The 15586-nt window shown below is 40.8% G+C and overlaps 1 protein-coding gene across 1 annotated transcript in view; it reads right to left on the bottom strand.

The window, feature by feature from the left end:
• ANKS1B (ankyrin repeat and sterile alpha motif domain containing 1B) overlaps positions 1-1042 on the bottom strand; it is a 408189-nt gene extending 407147 nt beyond the window's left edge. Inside the window, exon 1 of the mRNA XM_062492532.1 lies at positions 909-1042. Within this exon, the coding sequence (XP_062348516.1) occupies positions 909-1042 (134 nt within the window). The remainder of the gene's footprint in view (positions 1-908) is intronic.
• Positions 1043-15586: the final 14544 nt, after the last annotated feature.

Genomic DNA, 15586 nt, shown 5'->3' with positions numbered 1-15586 from the left:
TTTCTTTAACGAACAAAAATCCAAACCAAACCCCCAATTTATTCAAGTTCTAGGTCAACAGCATTTAATTTCGTTTTGTCTTCTTTTGCTATGCCTAATTTAGTGTTGAACACTAGCAGTGGACTGTGTGCTGCAGACCTCTGCTCTGAATACAGTCAAATGCCATAAATGATTGTGACAATGCAGTGACTCAAGAGCATGATGAAACTTACGATCAAAGCTATGCTGTCGATCACAGGAGATACAACTAATAATTGAAGTTAAGCCCTATCACCCAACATGGCCAGTAACCCAGTTTCACTCCACTAAATCCAGGCACCTTGAAAGTAATGCTGCTCTTACCTAACCTGTTCCCTAAGTTTTACACCTCTGTCTCGATGATCTCCCACAAAAAAAAAAAAAAAAAAAGATTCCCTTTCTTTGTTTTGTAGGCTTATTATGATGGGCATACCTAATTTCTTCTGCAAGCAAGGGTAGCAGCTATGGGTGAGGGTATGGGGTGAAGCTGTCTTTTAACACAGAATTCCACGATGCAATGCCTTGTCTGTGATAAACACTTCTGTGATTAGAGTAGCAATTTGAAAATGGAAATATCAAATGAAGGGTAATTAATACATTGTATGCATTAGCCCATCAGTCAAAACATAAGTTCTGCACCACAGCTAGTAACAGAATGAACAAGGACCCTGCAGACGCATTGAAGGCAGGAAATTCAGTACCACTATATTACTAAAATGACTGCCTGTGACTTTAAACCCTGGCATGCTTGTACTTGGCGAGAGAGTGAACGATTTATTGTTACTATGAAGGATGCGGGAATGGAAATGAAGATGAGAGGGGTGATGATAATGATTATAGGGAAGAACAGGTTAATATCCCCAGCATTTGATGGGGAATGATGTCCCTACCTCAGTAAGCTGGATAAGGGAATAGCTCCAGATCCACTGCCCAGGATCCCTCCTTTCCTCCCAGAGAGGAGTTTCTCCACCAGAGCCACATTCCCAGTGCGAGCGGCTTCCAGCAGTTCCTGGTCCTTCCCCATGGTCGGGAACCAGGCAGCCCCCCACGGGAGAGCTGCACCCCGGGTCAGAGCGGCCCCCTCCCCTCCCCAGACCCTGCCTCAGAGCAGAGCACAGCACAGATTCCTGCAGTCCCTTCCAGACCAGCAGGAGCAGCAGCAGGAGGGAGGAGGAGAATCACCTCCTCCTAGTTCCACCGGATCATTTCTGGGTGGAGTGTGGAAGAAGGGGGGAGGGAGGGAGAGAGGGAGGACGAGGCCAATAAAGAACCTCCCCCCCACTGCCATGTACACACAGCCCCGGCTGAGGATGGCTCGGGGGATCGGGCAGCCCCGGCCCCTGTGGCCGGACGGGTCGGCGGGGATGACGACCCTCGCGGATGGATGGACGCACGGACAGACGGACGGACGGAAGCGGGGAGGAGCGGGCGCAGGGAGGAGGAGGAGGAGGAGGAGGAGGCGCAGCCCTGCCGTGCCAGGCCCGTTGCTGAGGAGACGCGGCTGGCGCGCTCCCAGTGGCTGCCCGGGCGCGGCGCCCCCTCCGCCCGGCCCGGCCCGGCCCGGCCCTCCGCCGCACCCCGGCTCCGCACCCCGGCTCCGGCCCCGGCTCCGCACCCCGGCTCCGGCCCCGGCTCCGGCCCCGGCCCGCCCCACGCTCCGCTGCCCTGCCGGCAGCGCCGCCCGCCCCCTGCCCCGCCAGGTGCGGCGGCTCCGAGCGGCCTCAGGGCAGCGCCGGGCCGGGGCGGCTGTCCGCGCTGGGCACGGGGCTGGGCGCCGGGGCGCGGGGGCTGAGGAGCGACGGCAGCGGAGGGAGCAGAGGGCGGGCTGCTGCTGCCGCTGTCGCTGCTTCTGCCGCTCCTGCCGCTCCTGCCGCTGTCGCCGCTGCTGCTGCGGCGGGCGCTGAGGGACGCGCACCTGCCCGCGGGGCGGATTGTCAGCGGGTGCGGGCGGGGCGAGGGGCCCGTGTCACAAGGCGGGGGCGCGGCGGGAGTCCTGCCCGTGCGGGGACAGCGCCGGGAGCCGAGCCGAGCCGAGCCGAGCCGAGCCGAGCCGAGCCGAGCCGAGCCGAGCCGAGCCGAGCCGAGCCGAGCCGAGCCGAGCCGGCAGACAGCGAAACCCGGGCCCGCCGAGGTCAGGTCAGGACCGCCCGCGCCTGCCGCACGCCGGTTTTCGCGGCTTCTCAGTGTTTCCGAGAACAGGAGGTATAACCGAACACATCTGGTACCAAATCCAAGCCCTTCTGGAGCTCCCGGTTCTGTTACAGAGACCTTTTAAATTGTGCGACTTTTCCGGGCGCCGAAATCAATCATTCCTCATGGATTTGGGGTTCTTTCAAGCAATGCTGAAAATATTCAGTGCTGGCCAGCTTATAGGCACATCCTTGACGAGTGCACCGTTTGATGCTGTGCATGTGTGAGAATTAAATTATAGCCCCGTGATCCTGTTCTAGTTCAGTAACTGGTTTAGGTAGGACCACAGTCGAGTAAATTGTGATCCCTCACCGTTTTCCCACTGGGATCAATGGCACTCTCCCATGTGTCCCCACTCTCCTGTTGTGTTCACAAGAAGCAATGACAGCTATGGTAAAATAACATTGCAAAAGAAGGTTGTGTTAGGCAGGATTCTAATAGTATGCTTCAAGAGAGTGTTTATTGCACAAAATCTATGGTACATTTAAGGTAGTGGAAAGATCCTTGTTGATTTCACAAATTATTTCTGTCCATGTCAGTAACAGTTCTATGGATGTTTTTGTGTTTCTAATAGCTAATTAGGTAATTTTAATATCTTGAAAATTGATAGAAGTTTCATTATGAGGTCTGATTTTCTCTTACAAAGGGAAAGAAACAATCCTTATGGAGACCTGGCATTTCAATAAAGTCATCCACAGAAGCGAAACAGTATATTTTAGCTAGAAAATGTAATTTACGTAGTTTGTCATTTTCAGGATGTAAAATGATGTCTTCTCCAATATTGTCAGCAGGACACAGAATTGAACGCATGCATAAAATTATTAAGGACTCTGTAACTAAAGCTTTTCTTATTGAAAGAGTCTGATATAAATAGCAATTTGAAGGCCCTGATTCTGTGATCACAAGAGTTTCATTGTGGTTTGAATATATAAATGTATAATCACATGAATTGGGATTCATAGTTTAAGTCCATAGTCACAGCAGAGTCACAGTGGCAAACTGTAATTTAAAGCTGGACTCGAAAGTTGTATCTTGTTGCCAGCCTCTTGGGAATTAACTAGTTCCAAAGAGGTTAGCCATAAACTAAGAGCACCCCTGCATTCTGAATTCTTGTTAAGGTTGCCATAATTTCCCTGTATTCCTGCCTTGGTTTTGATTTTGTACGCAATCACGTGTATTGCCTGATAAACACCTTCTCACATGTATCCTCTGCGTGCTCTGCATGAAGAGATTCCTTCAAGTTTGCTGAGAGCCTCTGAAGAGGCAGAGTGTGTGCATAAACCTGCACATTTGTGAAAGATTAGAAGCAGATACTAAGGAAAATCTCAGGTTTTCAAGAATTTGCATTGTTTATGTGGTTGGATCAGCAGATGGCAAATATGACTCAGTAAAAATGTTACATAATTCTTCTAGGGAAAATAAAATCTCAAGACAGTGCTCTAATTGAAATGATCATCCAGAAAGCTGCTGAAGAACAGTATGGAGAATCAGCATAGAAATATCAATGGAGCAGATGCATGCAGTAGACAGCAAATCCAGAAAGATTTTATGAATGTAGCAAGGCTCACAACCCCAGTAAAACTATAAACTAATGCCCAAAAAAAACCCCCAAAAAACTGTGAAGGCCAAAAAGAAGATTTAGTTTCATTAACAAATAGGGTAGAACAGGGTAATTCTATCAATTTGAAAGGTAAAGAGGAATGTAAGCAGCGCTATTTAATGGAAGGGTTAAACATGGATAAATTCTAAGGAGAATTGAGAACGTGGGCTGGTCTGTTTCCAGAGATGAAATCGACAGTGGACTGTAGTAAGAAAAACAAAGTATCTAGACTGAGTTGAATGTAAATGGTCAAACCCATTCATTAGATTAAGTGGATTCCTTTGTGTTTTAAAATGTCTTACTTTTTTTGCACCTGTAATGTCAGGACAACGCTATGGAGTGTTAAAGGTTGTATGTATGATAAATGAGTGAGTTAGACATAGAATGTAGAAACATAGTTGTATAATTTGCAGTAATTACAGATGAGAAAAATTATCTGTAAAACAGCAGAGATCTTTCAAAACGTTTTATGCTTTTTGAGCAGTGATGTTCCATATCACAGCAGAGTTTTGATTCTTTGATTGTAGTATTTGTGAAGACATTTTAAGTTATGACCACTGCAGCTGTCAGTGTCTAAGTGGCATCACACCTTCAATCTCAAAATTTCTCTCAACACAACATATGCTTTGCCTTCTGTTTTCTTCCATTTTCTAAAATACCAGAGAGAGCACTTAGCCTACCTAGAAATTCTTGAACTGGTTTGTCATTTGAAAGGACTAGAATTGACTGTAAAAAGCTGGGAGTTTCCTTAATGTTTTTACAATGCAACTATCACTCGGCTTTGTTCTCATATCAGGGTGACAACTTCTTCATTTCTTCCTCCTGCAGCCTCCCTGAATTAAAGGCAAATTAAATGAGTGCTTTCAAACATTCTATGACTTTTCCCTCTCTATTTACAAGCAGAAACATGGAAGGGAGTATTAAAAACAGCTGCAGTGCAGGTATTGAGGAAAACACTAAATCCGTGATATTAAAAAATAGCTGTGTAGAATAACAAACATATTGACATCATATTTCAGGACTATGTATTATCAATTCTCTCATGTAAAGATATTGGGAAGGCCTGAGATCCCGATTACAAATTCTGAGGGGTATTCTGAGACAAAGCACAAAATGCTAGAATAAACCATCAGCTCTTTTTGACAGCAGAAAATAAATTAGCATTAAATAGGCCTGATTATCATTCTAATTTTTGTGGTGACTGCCCAAGAGAAAGCAGTATTTTTCATGCATCTGGGTGGCAAGTGTTTTTCAGTCTTGATGTTGTCTTTTACTCTTTAGAGTGTATATCTACAGCATAAAAAAGAAACTGAGTTTCAAGCCATGAGCTCTTGAGGCCAGGTGTGAATGCCATCATGTCCTGGTTCCCTGCCAAGGTGGAATCTGGATGCAGGTCAGCCCTCCTCAGGGATAGGCTCAGCAGGTAGATGGCACAGTGGATGTGGCCTCTGTTTGGAAAACTGGGACACACCGTAATACTCACATGACACTTAGTTTAGCTCTCACCACTGAAATATGCAAAAGGACTTGCATCCTCCCCCACTGTAAAAGAAAATTATAGAAACTGAAGGTACTAAAACTAACTCATGAGGGATAAAAAAACACCAAGAGTTCTTAAAAGACTGCACGGATTCTTGGACTCTCCTGATTAAGTAGAAGCTGAAGTAGCATGAGAGGAAAAAGCAATTTTTGACACCTTACCCATAACAATCCTGTCTCTGACCAAACAATTCTGACTAGATGCCGTTTTATATAAACACTTACTTCCTTTCAAGCATGTTGGAAATTTTCAGGGGAAATGTATGGAAAAGCAGTCCCTTAGTGATGTTACACAACAGCAAGACTCTGTCTCAGCATTTGCAGTGACCCCACGGCATTGTTCTTACGGGGCTCTGAACACATTAAAGAAGAGCAAGAAATTAAACTGTGATTCTGCCTCGCAGCCACTAACCTACAGAGTCATCTGAATATACCATGGGAAGTGTGCTGTATTCCCCACAGGGCTGGAACGTCCCACTGCTGGAAAGTGTCAAGGACACACAGACTGCAGGTTGTGTCAGTGCTGGAGAGCCAAACCTCCAGAATATGAGCATGGGATAGTACTGACAGAAGGCCAAATCTGTCTGCTGTGCCATTTCCAATGCAACTGTGATTTTGCTCTGATGGCAGATGCTAAGGTTAACTGTATAGATACATATCTATACATATCTATACATATCTTTACATGCATTTCTTGTGTGACAGCAGGTGGGATTAGCAGTATGATTATTCATCCAGTCCTTCTGCTCTGTTCGGTTTACATCAGTGTGCTATCAAAATATGCCTGAGATTGTTTTTCATGCATTAGAGAGAAATGCACAATCAAATGTGGATACAAGCTGGTAAGAGCAGCATGCTGATTAGATGCCCCAATCCAGTGTGTGTTGACAGATACAGTACAGTATTAAAGCTTTGCCTGTACTGCTTCATTAAGCAATACAGCTTAATTGCATAAAAATTGCAGCACATCTTATTGCATAAAAATTACTTCTTTCTACCTTTGATACGTTGCAGCCTCTTTCAGACTAAAAAATATTTTCCTCTTCTTATCTTCCCTTGAGGATATGTACAACATTGCCTACACATCAGATTTTGACTGCCTGAAAGAAGGATCATAGAGAAGTCTCAGCTGAAACATGCAAGTGACAAGGGACTGCAAGTGCAAGTACAGACAGCTGGCAGAATTGTGTGCAAGTGTTATCCTTGCTCTCCATCAGTAGCATCCAGGAAAGCACTGTAAGGCAATTGCATAGCTACAAGTGTTCTGCCAGGGGTCTGTTCTGGTTTTGTCTCTTCTAATAATAACTATCCTACATGAATACATAGTGGTAAATCACTCCTCAGAATTTATATAAATGGTTAAGTGAACATTCATACGTTGTGCATTCTTTAGGTATGTTTGTATTTGTGCATACATGACCAACGGGGCAGAATGTATTTGAAATGTCAAAGGATAAATACATGACAAAGACAGATTTTTGATTAGTGTTGCAGTGGGAAGTAGCCTGGAACCAAATGGACACAGCATTCTTCTTTCTCAGTATAGCATTGTCAAATGTACAGTCTTCGACTGATTCTCTTGCTAGCTTTAATTTACCAAATCCTTGCAAGTTTTAGCTTTGATGCTTATTCTTAACACAAGTGATGCACATAGCTAGCTTTGCACTGGATTCTTGGTCTTGCCAGTTTTTTTTTCCAGTGGATATATCTATTTGTGGTGAAAAAGTAGTTGACATTTCAACTACCAGGGCCTTTCTTTACAGGCCAAGTCCAAGGTGTTAACTGAAGTCACAGTCCCATATGAAAAGGCTTTGTTGAAACAAATCAATAAATAAAAATAACTTGCCTGGACCAGATTCAATTCTCCAGAGAGTCTGAAGGACCTCAGATCTAACAGTCACAAAATTAAAATGATGATGTGTGAGCTGTTGTTTAAATTTGCCTTGGTACTAGATGAGTGGAAGGTGGCAAATGTGATTCTAGTAACTCGTAAGGGGCTTGAAGTGGACCTGGAGAACTACTGAGTTAATTTGCATGCTTGGAAAACTGGTAGACACCTGGCTGCAGACAACAGTGAAGATTCAGTACAGCTTTTGGAGAAGCAAGTCATGTCTTGTGTTTCCATAGGAGATCTTTGGAGGAGTCAAAGAGCATATAGAAAATTGCAAGTCAATCAATAGGTTGTATTTGGCTTTCCAAAAAGCTTTTGACAGTGTCCTTGGAGAATACTTTTAAGGAAATCAAATTGTTATTAAGAGGGATGATTCTCTTGTGAGTGGTTAAAGGAAGGAAAGTGAAAGGGAAAAATGGCCAATTTTCCCACTGGTGAGAAGTTGTCAGCACAGCTGTGTAGAGGTCTCTCCTATGACCTGCACTGTCCAGAGGCTCATAAAGAGCCTCTGGAGAGAATAAAAAGTGAAATAAAATAGCAAAACAACAGGTTTCAGTATAACTTGGACTAAAATTGAGTATGAAAGAGTACATTGTTGTAGTAGATAATAAAACAGAAGGTGGAACTCAACATTGACAAAAGGAATAATTCTTTAGTGGAGGGTTATTTTGGATTCCCCTTTTACAATTCCAAAACTGCTGTTACATCTCCATACATGTCTATAAAAATGTCCATTTAATGCTTTATTTTAATCAAAATGGAAAACACAATTATTGGGAATTATTAGGAAAAGAAATGAGCATCAATATGTTAGTGTATAAAACCACTGACTTTGTCCTGTCTCAAAAACATTACATGAGAACTAAGCAAGGTACAGTAAAGGCAAAGAGCTATAATCAGATGTATGGTATGTACAGTCTTTGTAAAGCCTAAATAGACTAGGCCACTTCATCTTTAAAAACATTATAACCATAGGAAGATATAAATAGAATTATATAAAACAAGGGACATAAGTAAATACAAACCAATTATTTTTCTTAAAGAACTTAGGGATCACAGTGGTCAGGGGACAGACTTAAACCAAGTTAATATATTGCTTTCATTCAAATATTTTAATTTAGAATAGGCTTTGTCTTCTACTTGGGAGCACATGCTTTTATTCTGAGAAATGACATTTTAGCATGGACCTGTATGTGTGCACACTGATAGCAACACAGCACAAATAGCAGGTGTGTAAACTTTGCTCATCATCTTGCTAATCTGTTTTGGGTTACTGCCTTGTGAAGGAGTGTAGTTTAATGGAGTCTTCATATGTAAATACACAAGCATAGTGTTTACTGTGGTTTTGAACAGTACATACACAACCACACAGTTATTCTTACGTTAAGGGTACTTCTGGTGTCTGTCAAAAAAACCCAAACAAAACAATATCAGATTTGTCAGAAATTGTGATTTTGTGAAGCTGGTACTTTGCTCCTAGCACAAGATTAGGGCCGCAACATATTTTATTCAATTGGCCCAACAGTAAAAAGGTTCTTCATTCTTAATTACTTCTTCAAGCACCACAAAACAACATTCTAGAGGGTTTATTAAAATCAGACTGCTAGTCCTGCACTGCCTAGGGAAGAAAGTTATTGCTTTTTGCATAAGGACACGGTTATGCAGTGAATTTCTTAATCTCAATTACCTCTTGTGTAACTGGATTACAGAGGAAAATATTAACATGAATAATTTGTTTGCTGATGTGCATCTCCTCATTTTGAGCCTTCTAACAATACAATAGGTCTTTGTCTAAAAAAAAAAAAAATTGGTAAAGTCTGTGGCTAAACCAGACAATTTTTTTTTTTATTTACAATTACAATTGATCCAATTAATTTGATTTACATTTGTTCATCTGAACTGAAGGTGACTATCAACCTCAGGCAAAAAGCCCTGATTTTATTTCAGCACCTACGTAAAAGCTAAGATCTCAAAGGAAGAACCATGCACAAAAAATAATTCCATGTAAGGTTAATGTTTCAAGAACATAATAGCATACTGACCTACCCCAGAGCATCAGTAGCAAAGGTAGCAGGGAGGATTAGTGGAACATCAGCATATCCACGACACTCTCCTAACTGGAGCTGATTCAGAAGAACAGATCTAGGAATTAATTTTTGCCTTCTTTCATCTCAGAAGAAAACTGGTGCAGCTATTGGTGATAGAAGTTCTATTTCCATATTCTATTAAGAGAATAGAGAGTACAGAGACACACTCGGCTATGGATATGCAAATAGGCTGGCATAATCCTTGAAAAATACACAATAATTAATGCAAAGTAATCTTTAATCAGATAATTAAGTGTACAACAAATTGGAGCTAAAAAGATCCACTTCCAGTAAGGCTGGATGAATAACTAAAGTAGGATGAATAATGCAAGTAGGAAAATAGTAAAGTCACATAAATCTGATAACTGCTGTTTCCTTACATTTGTTTCCTCTTTTCACATCTCTGGACCTACTACACGCTGTTGTTTTCTGAAAATAGACATCGTAATGGGAAATTAATGAGCTTCTATGACACCACTATTTTATCACATCACTCCTTTTTATATTGAAGATAAAATAAAACATTTTTAAAATTTGAAACATCAAAATATGGAACTACCCAGTTTTATTTTGATGTTAGTATTTCTATTAATGGTTAGTAAACTATTGTTAGTAAACTATTGCTTTATCCAGCAATATCCCAGTTAAGACACTACCCTGCACTAGCCCAGTCCCTTTTCACACAAGCCTTCAGGTTGGAAAAGACCTTTCAAGGAATCCAACCATTTCCCCATCCCTGCCAAGTCCACCGCTGCACTGTGTCCATGAAGTGTTACATCTACACATCTTTAAAATGCTTTCAGGGATGGCAACTCCACCACTTCCCTGGCTAGACTGTTACAGTGCTTGACAACCCTTCTGGTCCAGAAATTTTTGCTAACGTCCAACCTAAACCTCCCCTAGTGTGACTTGAGGTGGTTTCCTCTTCTCCTATCACTTGATTCCTGTGGGGAGAGAACATTTCACCACCACCATTTCAGCAGATTTGCCGTGCAAGACAAGTATTTTTTTTTTTTTAGGGTAGGATTGTTTATACATCAAATAATAATTTCCAATTATTTTGAATGTTTTGATACATTTTGTAATGTACCTGATCTAATGCACATTGTTATACATTAACTAAACATTCATGGCACCTGGTTAATAAATATTCAGCTTGTCTGTTTATTTTGCTTTTCTCTCTTGCTGCAATTTTAAAATTTCCTTTCATAGAAATTCTCAAGTCTCTCTTTTCTACTTCCTTCTCTACTACAACCCTGTCTTTCTCACACCTCTGTTAGAATGGTTGTAATGAAAATGCACATCGTGCCGAGGATGTGTTTGTGCTACATCTCTGCCTTATCCTTTTTTTTTTAGTTACACACAGCTTCCATTAAGTTCTCACAGTAATCACCTCCATGTTTCAGGCTCAGATTCTTCTGGCAGGCCCATTTCCAGTGGATATCAGGAACGGTAGAGTGGGTGAGATTGGATACTGAGTATCTGATACCTGTTTCCTGTGGCAAGTTTCCTGTTATTCATAAATCCCACTTGATGCAGGGTCTCCAGATTGGCATAAGAAGTTTCCAGGAGTCCTTAAAGTGAAAGGACATCAGTAAAGTGGGAGATTATGACAGTGTTTGTCAGTTAATATCCAGCTAACACATGCAGTATGATGTTCCCCCATATATGAGTTTTATCACCAGATGGGGAAGAAAAAAATAAATCTGATACTGCCTATACAATACTATTTGATGTTAAGTAAAAATATCCCTTTTGATTCCAGCAGTTGTGGATTTAAAGCTAGCCACACTGACATTAAGGATGACAGCTCTTCAGGCACATAGGAACACGTTTTCATGAATAAGGTGCTCCAAATTTGCTCTAGTGTATTGTTTTCCCTATGCTTATTTCAAACACTCCCTTTTTCCTCCTTGACTTAGAGTAGCTAAGTAAGAGACATGTTTTGCATAATGAAAAGGCAAAAGAGATTAACTCTAGGTTGCCTTTGCCTGCTGAAGTATTTTCTCCACTTCAAAGAGTCTTTTAAATCTTTTTAACATTATGACTTTGAAGGAATTCTTTTCCTGTTGCATAAGCCGAAAATGCTTCTGATAATAGCAAAGGAAGGTTTAAGAACAGCATTCAGGTCATGACCCCTCTCAGATGTATCTTCAGATGAGCATGAGTTTGCAACTTGTAGTTTCCATGAGTTACATTGCCAGCTGTTAATGATTTGGAAGGATTTCGGACCCAGTTAAAGCAAATAAATCTGATACTGCTTTAAAGAATTTCTCAGTGACTGCTTGCAATTTACCATATTTCTTACATTACTTCTGGATAGGAAATTAAATGCTTGGGGGTGACATAGTTTTTATAAATCTTTAAGAAAGCTGTGGTATAAATACTTTCAAATATATATACACACACACACACACAAACTCAAAAAGTCTGTAAATAGATCTATTTTTTGGTGAATATTTCAGCAGCAGTAAATCTCATGTTTAGAAGGAAGTGATTTTTCAGGAGACTTCCTGCAATCTTCCTGCTAAGTTTGAGCAGAGAAGCCTCATTTCTACATCAAACACAGTTCATGTAAGCAGTCATGATTTTACTGGTGTCCAGTACATTGTCATGTTCTGCAGCATGTTCTAGTATGTGGCACTGCAGGATGACATCTTAAAGAAACTCTCTGTTGTACCTATCCTGAGTTGCAGCCTCTTGTTAGAAAAAAATAAATGGAAGGAAAAAATGGCATTAAGATTCCAGAGGAATGAAGAGACAGCTGCTTTCTATGCTATTTTCTCTATTTGACAAAAATAAAGTGACCCCATTCGTACAGTAAATTTTATATAAATTGCTTTTCTCTCTGCTTAGTCATTCTGCCTGTAAGTTTTTGAATAGCCATACAGGCTATAAAAAGAAATAACTCCAGATCACTTACCACACACTATAGTGTTAATATACACTGGTTAGATTACCATCTGGTGAAGATGGGTAAGGTAAGCATTTGTAAAGGATTACATTTGGTTATTCCCAAAGAAACACAGGAAACCTCTCTATATGTTCCTTTTATTAAAAACAAGGGATTTTTCTAGTTAGTGAGGAATGTGAACAAATCAATTGTTGATATCAAGCTGGAGGTTTTCATCTATACAATGACAGGAAAACCAGAAAAAATTATTCTGCACTCTTAAGAGATAGTGGTGAAGCACAAAAAGCAATATGTAGAAAAATAAGTTTTTATGATTTATTTGAAGCTAAAAGGGGGAAGAAAATCTTTCTTCTGACACTGTTCAGGCAGTTCATGTGATTTACTTACAGAGGAAAACATATGCCATAAAGAAGGCAGTAGAAACAAAGCCAAGCTGTCTGTGTTTGTAAAACAAAGCCTGTTTTGCAGTCGTGTCATGAAGCGGAGCATCGGAGGCTGATGGGAGCTCCGGGCTGCCCGGTGACCCTGCCCAGGCTGGCGGCAGGACCGCAGGGACCCGCAGCGGCACGGGCTGCAGCGGGCTCGTCTCACCGCAAGAGCATCGTCCGGAGCTCAGGAGCTCCACGGTACTGCAACAACACAACCACACCGGCACAAGTCGTCTGTGGCAGCTGCACCTTCCGTGCTAGTGGTGGAATGTGGTTTGCAGAGTGGTTCCACAGGTAAGTTGCATAGAGGCTGCCTCTTTATTCAGCACTTAAGACTACCACTTCCGAAGCTCTTATTTGTCCATGTCTCTGTCGAATGTTTAAAATACTTACCAATTATCTAACACAAATTAAACCATTGTGGTTTCAAACAGACTCTGTCCGAGGAAGACTGCATTAACCAGTTCATGCATTTATGCTCCACACACTGCCATCTTACTCTCAAAGAAGATATGGCGTAAGTACATCTTATTTTTACTTCCAAAACAATGCTCTCGGAGATCATTAAGGCAACATTAAGATTTAATACTGAGATTACATGGCAGAAAATTTTAGGAAGTACATATATTCCACTTCCACTAAAATGAGTGATGGCAACAAAAAGAAAGGCAGGAGATAGTGAAGGAATAATAAAATACAGATACTTTAATGCAACTGCTTTGGAGTGGCTTGGGCAATAGCAGACAAAGCCAAAATACGACCTTTAAAAAAAGTCATTAACTACCCATTTAATTAGATGGCAATATGAAAGATTAATTTCTTTGGGATGCAAAAGTTGCCCCTTACTTTGGGAGAGAACACAGGCTATCAAAAGTTTAGTCGATTTTTGAAGATTTAATTCCTGCAACTTGTTTCAGCTAGCAAGTAGCATGACACATACTTGCAAGACTTTCTGTAGTATTTGACAAGCTGAGAGTTGCAAAATGTTCTTGAAATATTAAAACGTTCAAAAATATCTTCATTAAACTCTAAAATCTGAACAGCTTTAATTAAGTTTTTATATACTTGTGCTAAAAACACCTAAAACTGTAAGCAACTGTTAAGTATGCAGCTTTTATTTACCAGCAATCTTTATGCTTTTTCCTAATTTTATTGGGAAACAAAGCTTTGTTCCTCCAGCAAAGAGCACTATCCCTATCCAAGTTTTTAACCCCGATTAGCATGATCTTTGTGCTGCTTGTGCTCTCAGGTTTCCTGTTGTTACTAAAATGAGGAGGTCACTGCCAGAGAAATCAGTGGAGAGAGCTGAGCAGGCTGCTCAGTGCTGCACCACTGGGAGCCACGGGTGAGCCTCAGCACCAGAGCTGTGCTTCAGCACTTCAAAGCCTGCCACTGGGTTCACAATGAGGCACAGGAAATGAGGCTGCTATTCAAAAGCCAGTCAGCAGAAGTGAAGTGGCATGGGTTGGAATTAAAAAAAGATAAGGTTGTATTGCCGGGCTGGCAAAAAAACCTCATTTCCATACCGGGAGGGGTGAATTAGTGGATTTCACAGCAAGTGCCCACAATTTCATTGCTACTTAACATCAGCAGTAGAGAAAAAGACATTCATTCATACCAACAGCTGAAATGGAATCTGATGTCCTCTCTAAAATGTGCAGATGACAACAGTGAGCTGAAAATCCACTTGAAGCATTTTGTGATGAATGTTTTAAGAACTAGACCAATGCGAGCACATCATTTTAGATAGAAACCATTGTGTCCATCATTACTTACCCGAAATCTGGTCACTGCAGGGAGTTTGCTTCTGTAATACTTACATACATTTGGTACTCTTGGAGTTGTAGATGCTCGATACAAGTCTTCACCTTTATAATCATACTCTCCTTACATTTATTATAAAATTATTTTGAATAAGTGTAACCATTATCATGGCAGACATGGGAAGTTTTCTGCATCTAGCAATTATCCTTTAGAGATCACTTGTGATCCCAGATTAAGACTCCTAAATAATTTCCTAAGTGAGACAGTGTATAAACAGACATGGCTAATGGAACTGGGAAATAAAGAACTTAGGTATTAAACTAACATTTCTAAACAAAATGAAGCTAAAAACTGTGGACCAGTTTAAATTTCCATAGAAAATGTAAAACAAATCATAGTAACAGTTTTCCTACTGGACTTCTGGAGTTAGTTTTCTATATACAATGAAGTTCTCCAAACTATCTTCCATTTAGGTCTTTCCAGAATAAAAGCAAAACGTTCTGCTGATAGTACAAACTTCCTGTCTAGGGGGTTATGAACACCAGCAGAGCCTTGAGGATGAATTAAGCCTTTTTTTTTTTTTTCTTGAGGCTTTTCGTAACTATGTTTTGTATAACCTATTAGAGCTTAGTTTATACTTCCAAACATTAATAAACTCTCCCTCTGCAGTTTTTTTCAATAGCAAAACACATTTCAGAATGACACAGTACTAGCACTCTCAGTATTGTCAAGCTCACAACCAAACACATCCATCTCCTCTGAACTGTCCACATGTGATGTTCATTACTGTACAACGGTCATGAAGTAGAATTGTATTCAGTTATAATGAAGTGCTAGGAAGTGATACTCTGAATTTCAACAACTGTACTGAGAAGGGCTGGTTTGGGCTATCATTTTGGATTTGATTTGCAATTGGTTTTTCTCAAAACCAGCAAGTTTTAGTTTATGCAGTAAAAAAACCAAGGCATTTTATATTGCTATTTATTTCTTTTTAAAAATTAGATAATTCTCAATGTAATATTCTAGCAACATGCTACTAAGCACTCTATACATTCCTTCTTCAGAATAATTCCAACTAGATCTTGGCAAGGATAAACCAAAGAAGAATTATTTTAATAGTACCAACCAGAGTTAAAACAAAGGAGAACTCCTCCC

This window comes from Cinclus cinclus, chromosome 4 (assembly GCF_963662255.1).
Source record: "Cinclus cinclus chromosome 4, bCinCin1.1, whole genome shotgun sequence".
NCBI lineage: Eukaryota > Metazoa > Chordata > Aves > Passeriformes > Cinclidae > Cinclus > Cinclus cinclus.
The sequence above is the reverse complement of the archived record's forward strand: the minus strand, read 5'-3'. Positions and strand labels throughout refer to the sequence as shown.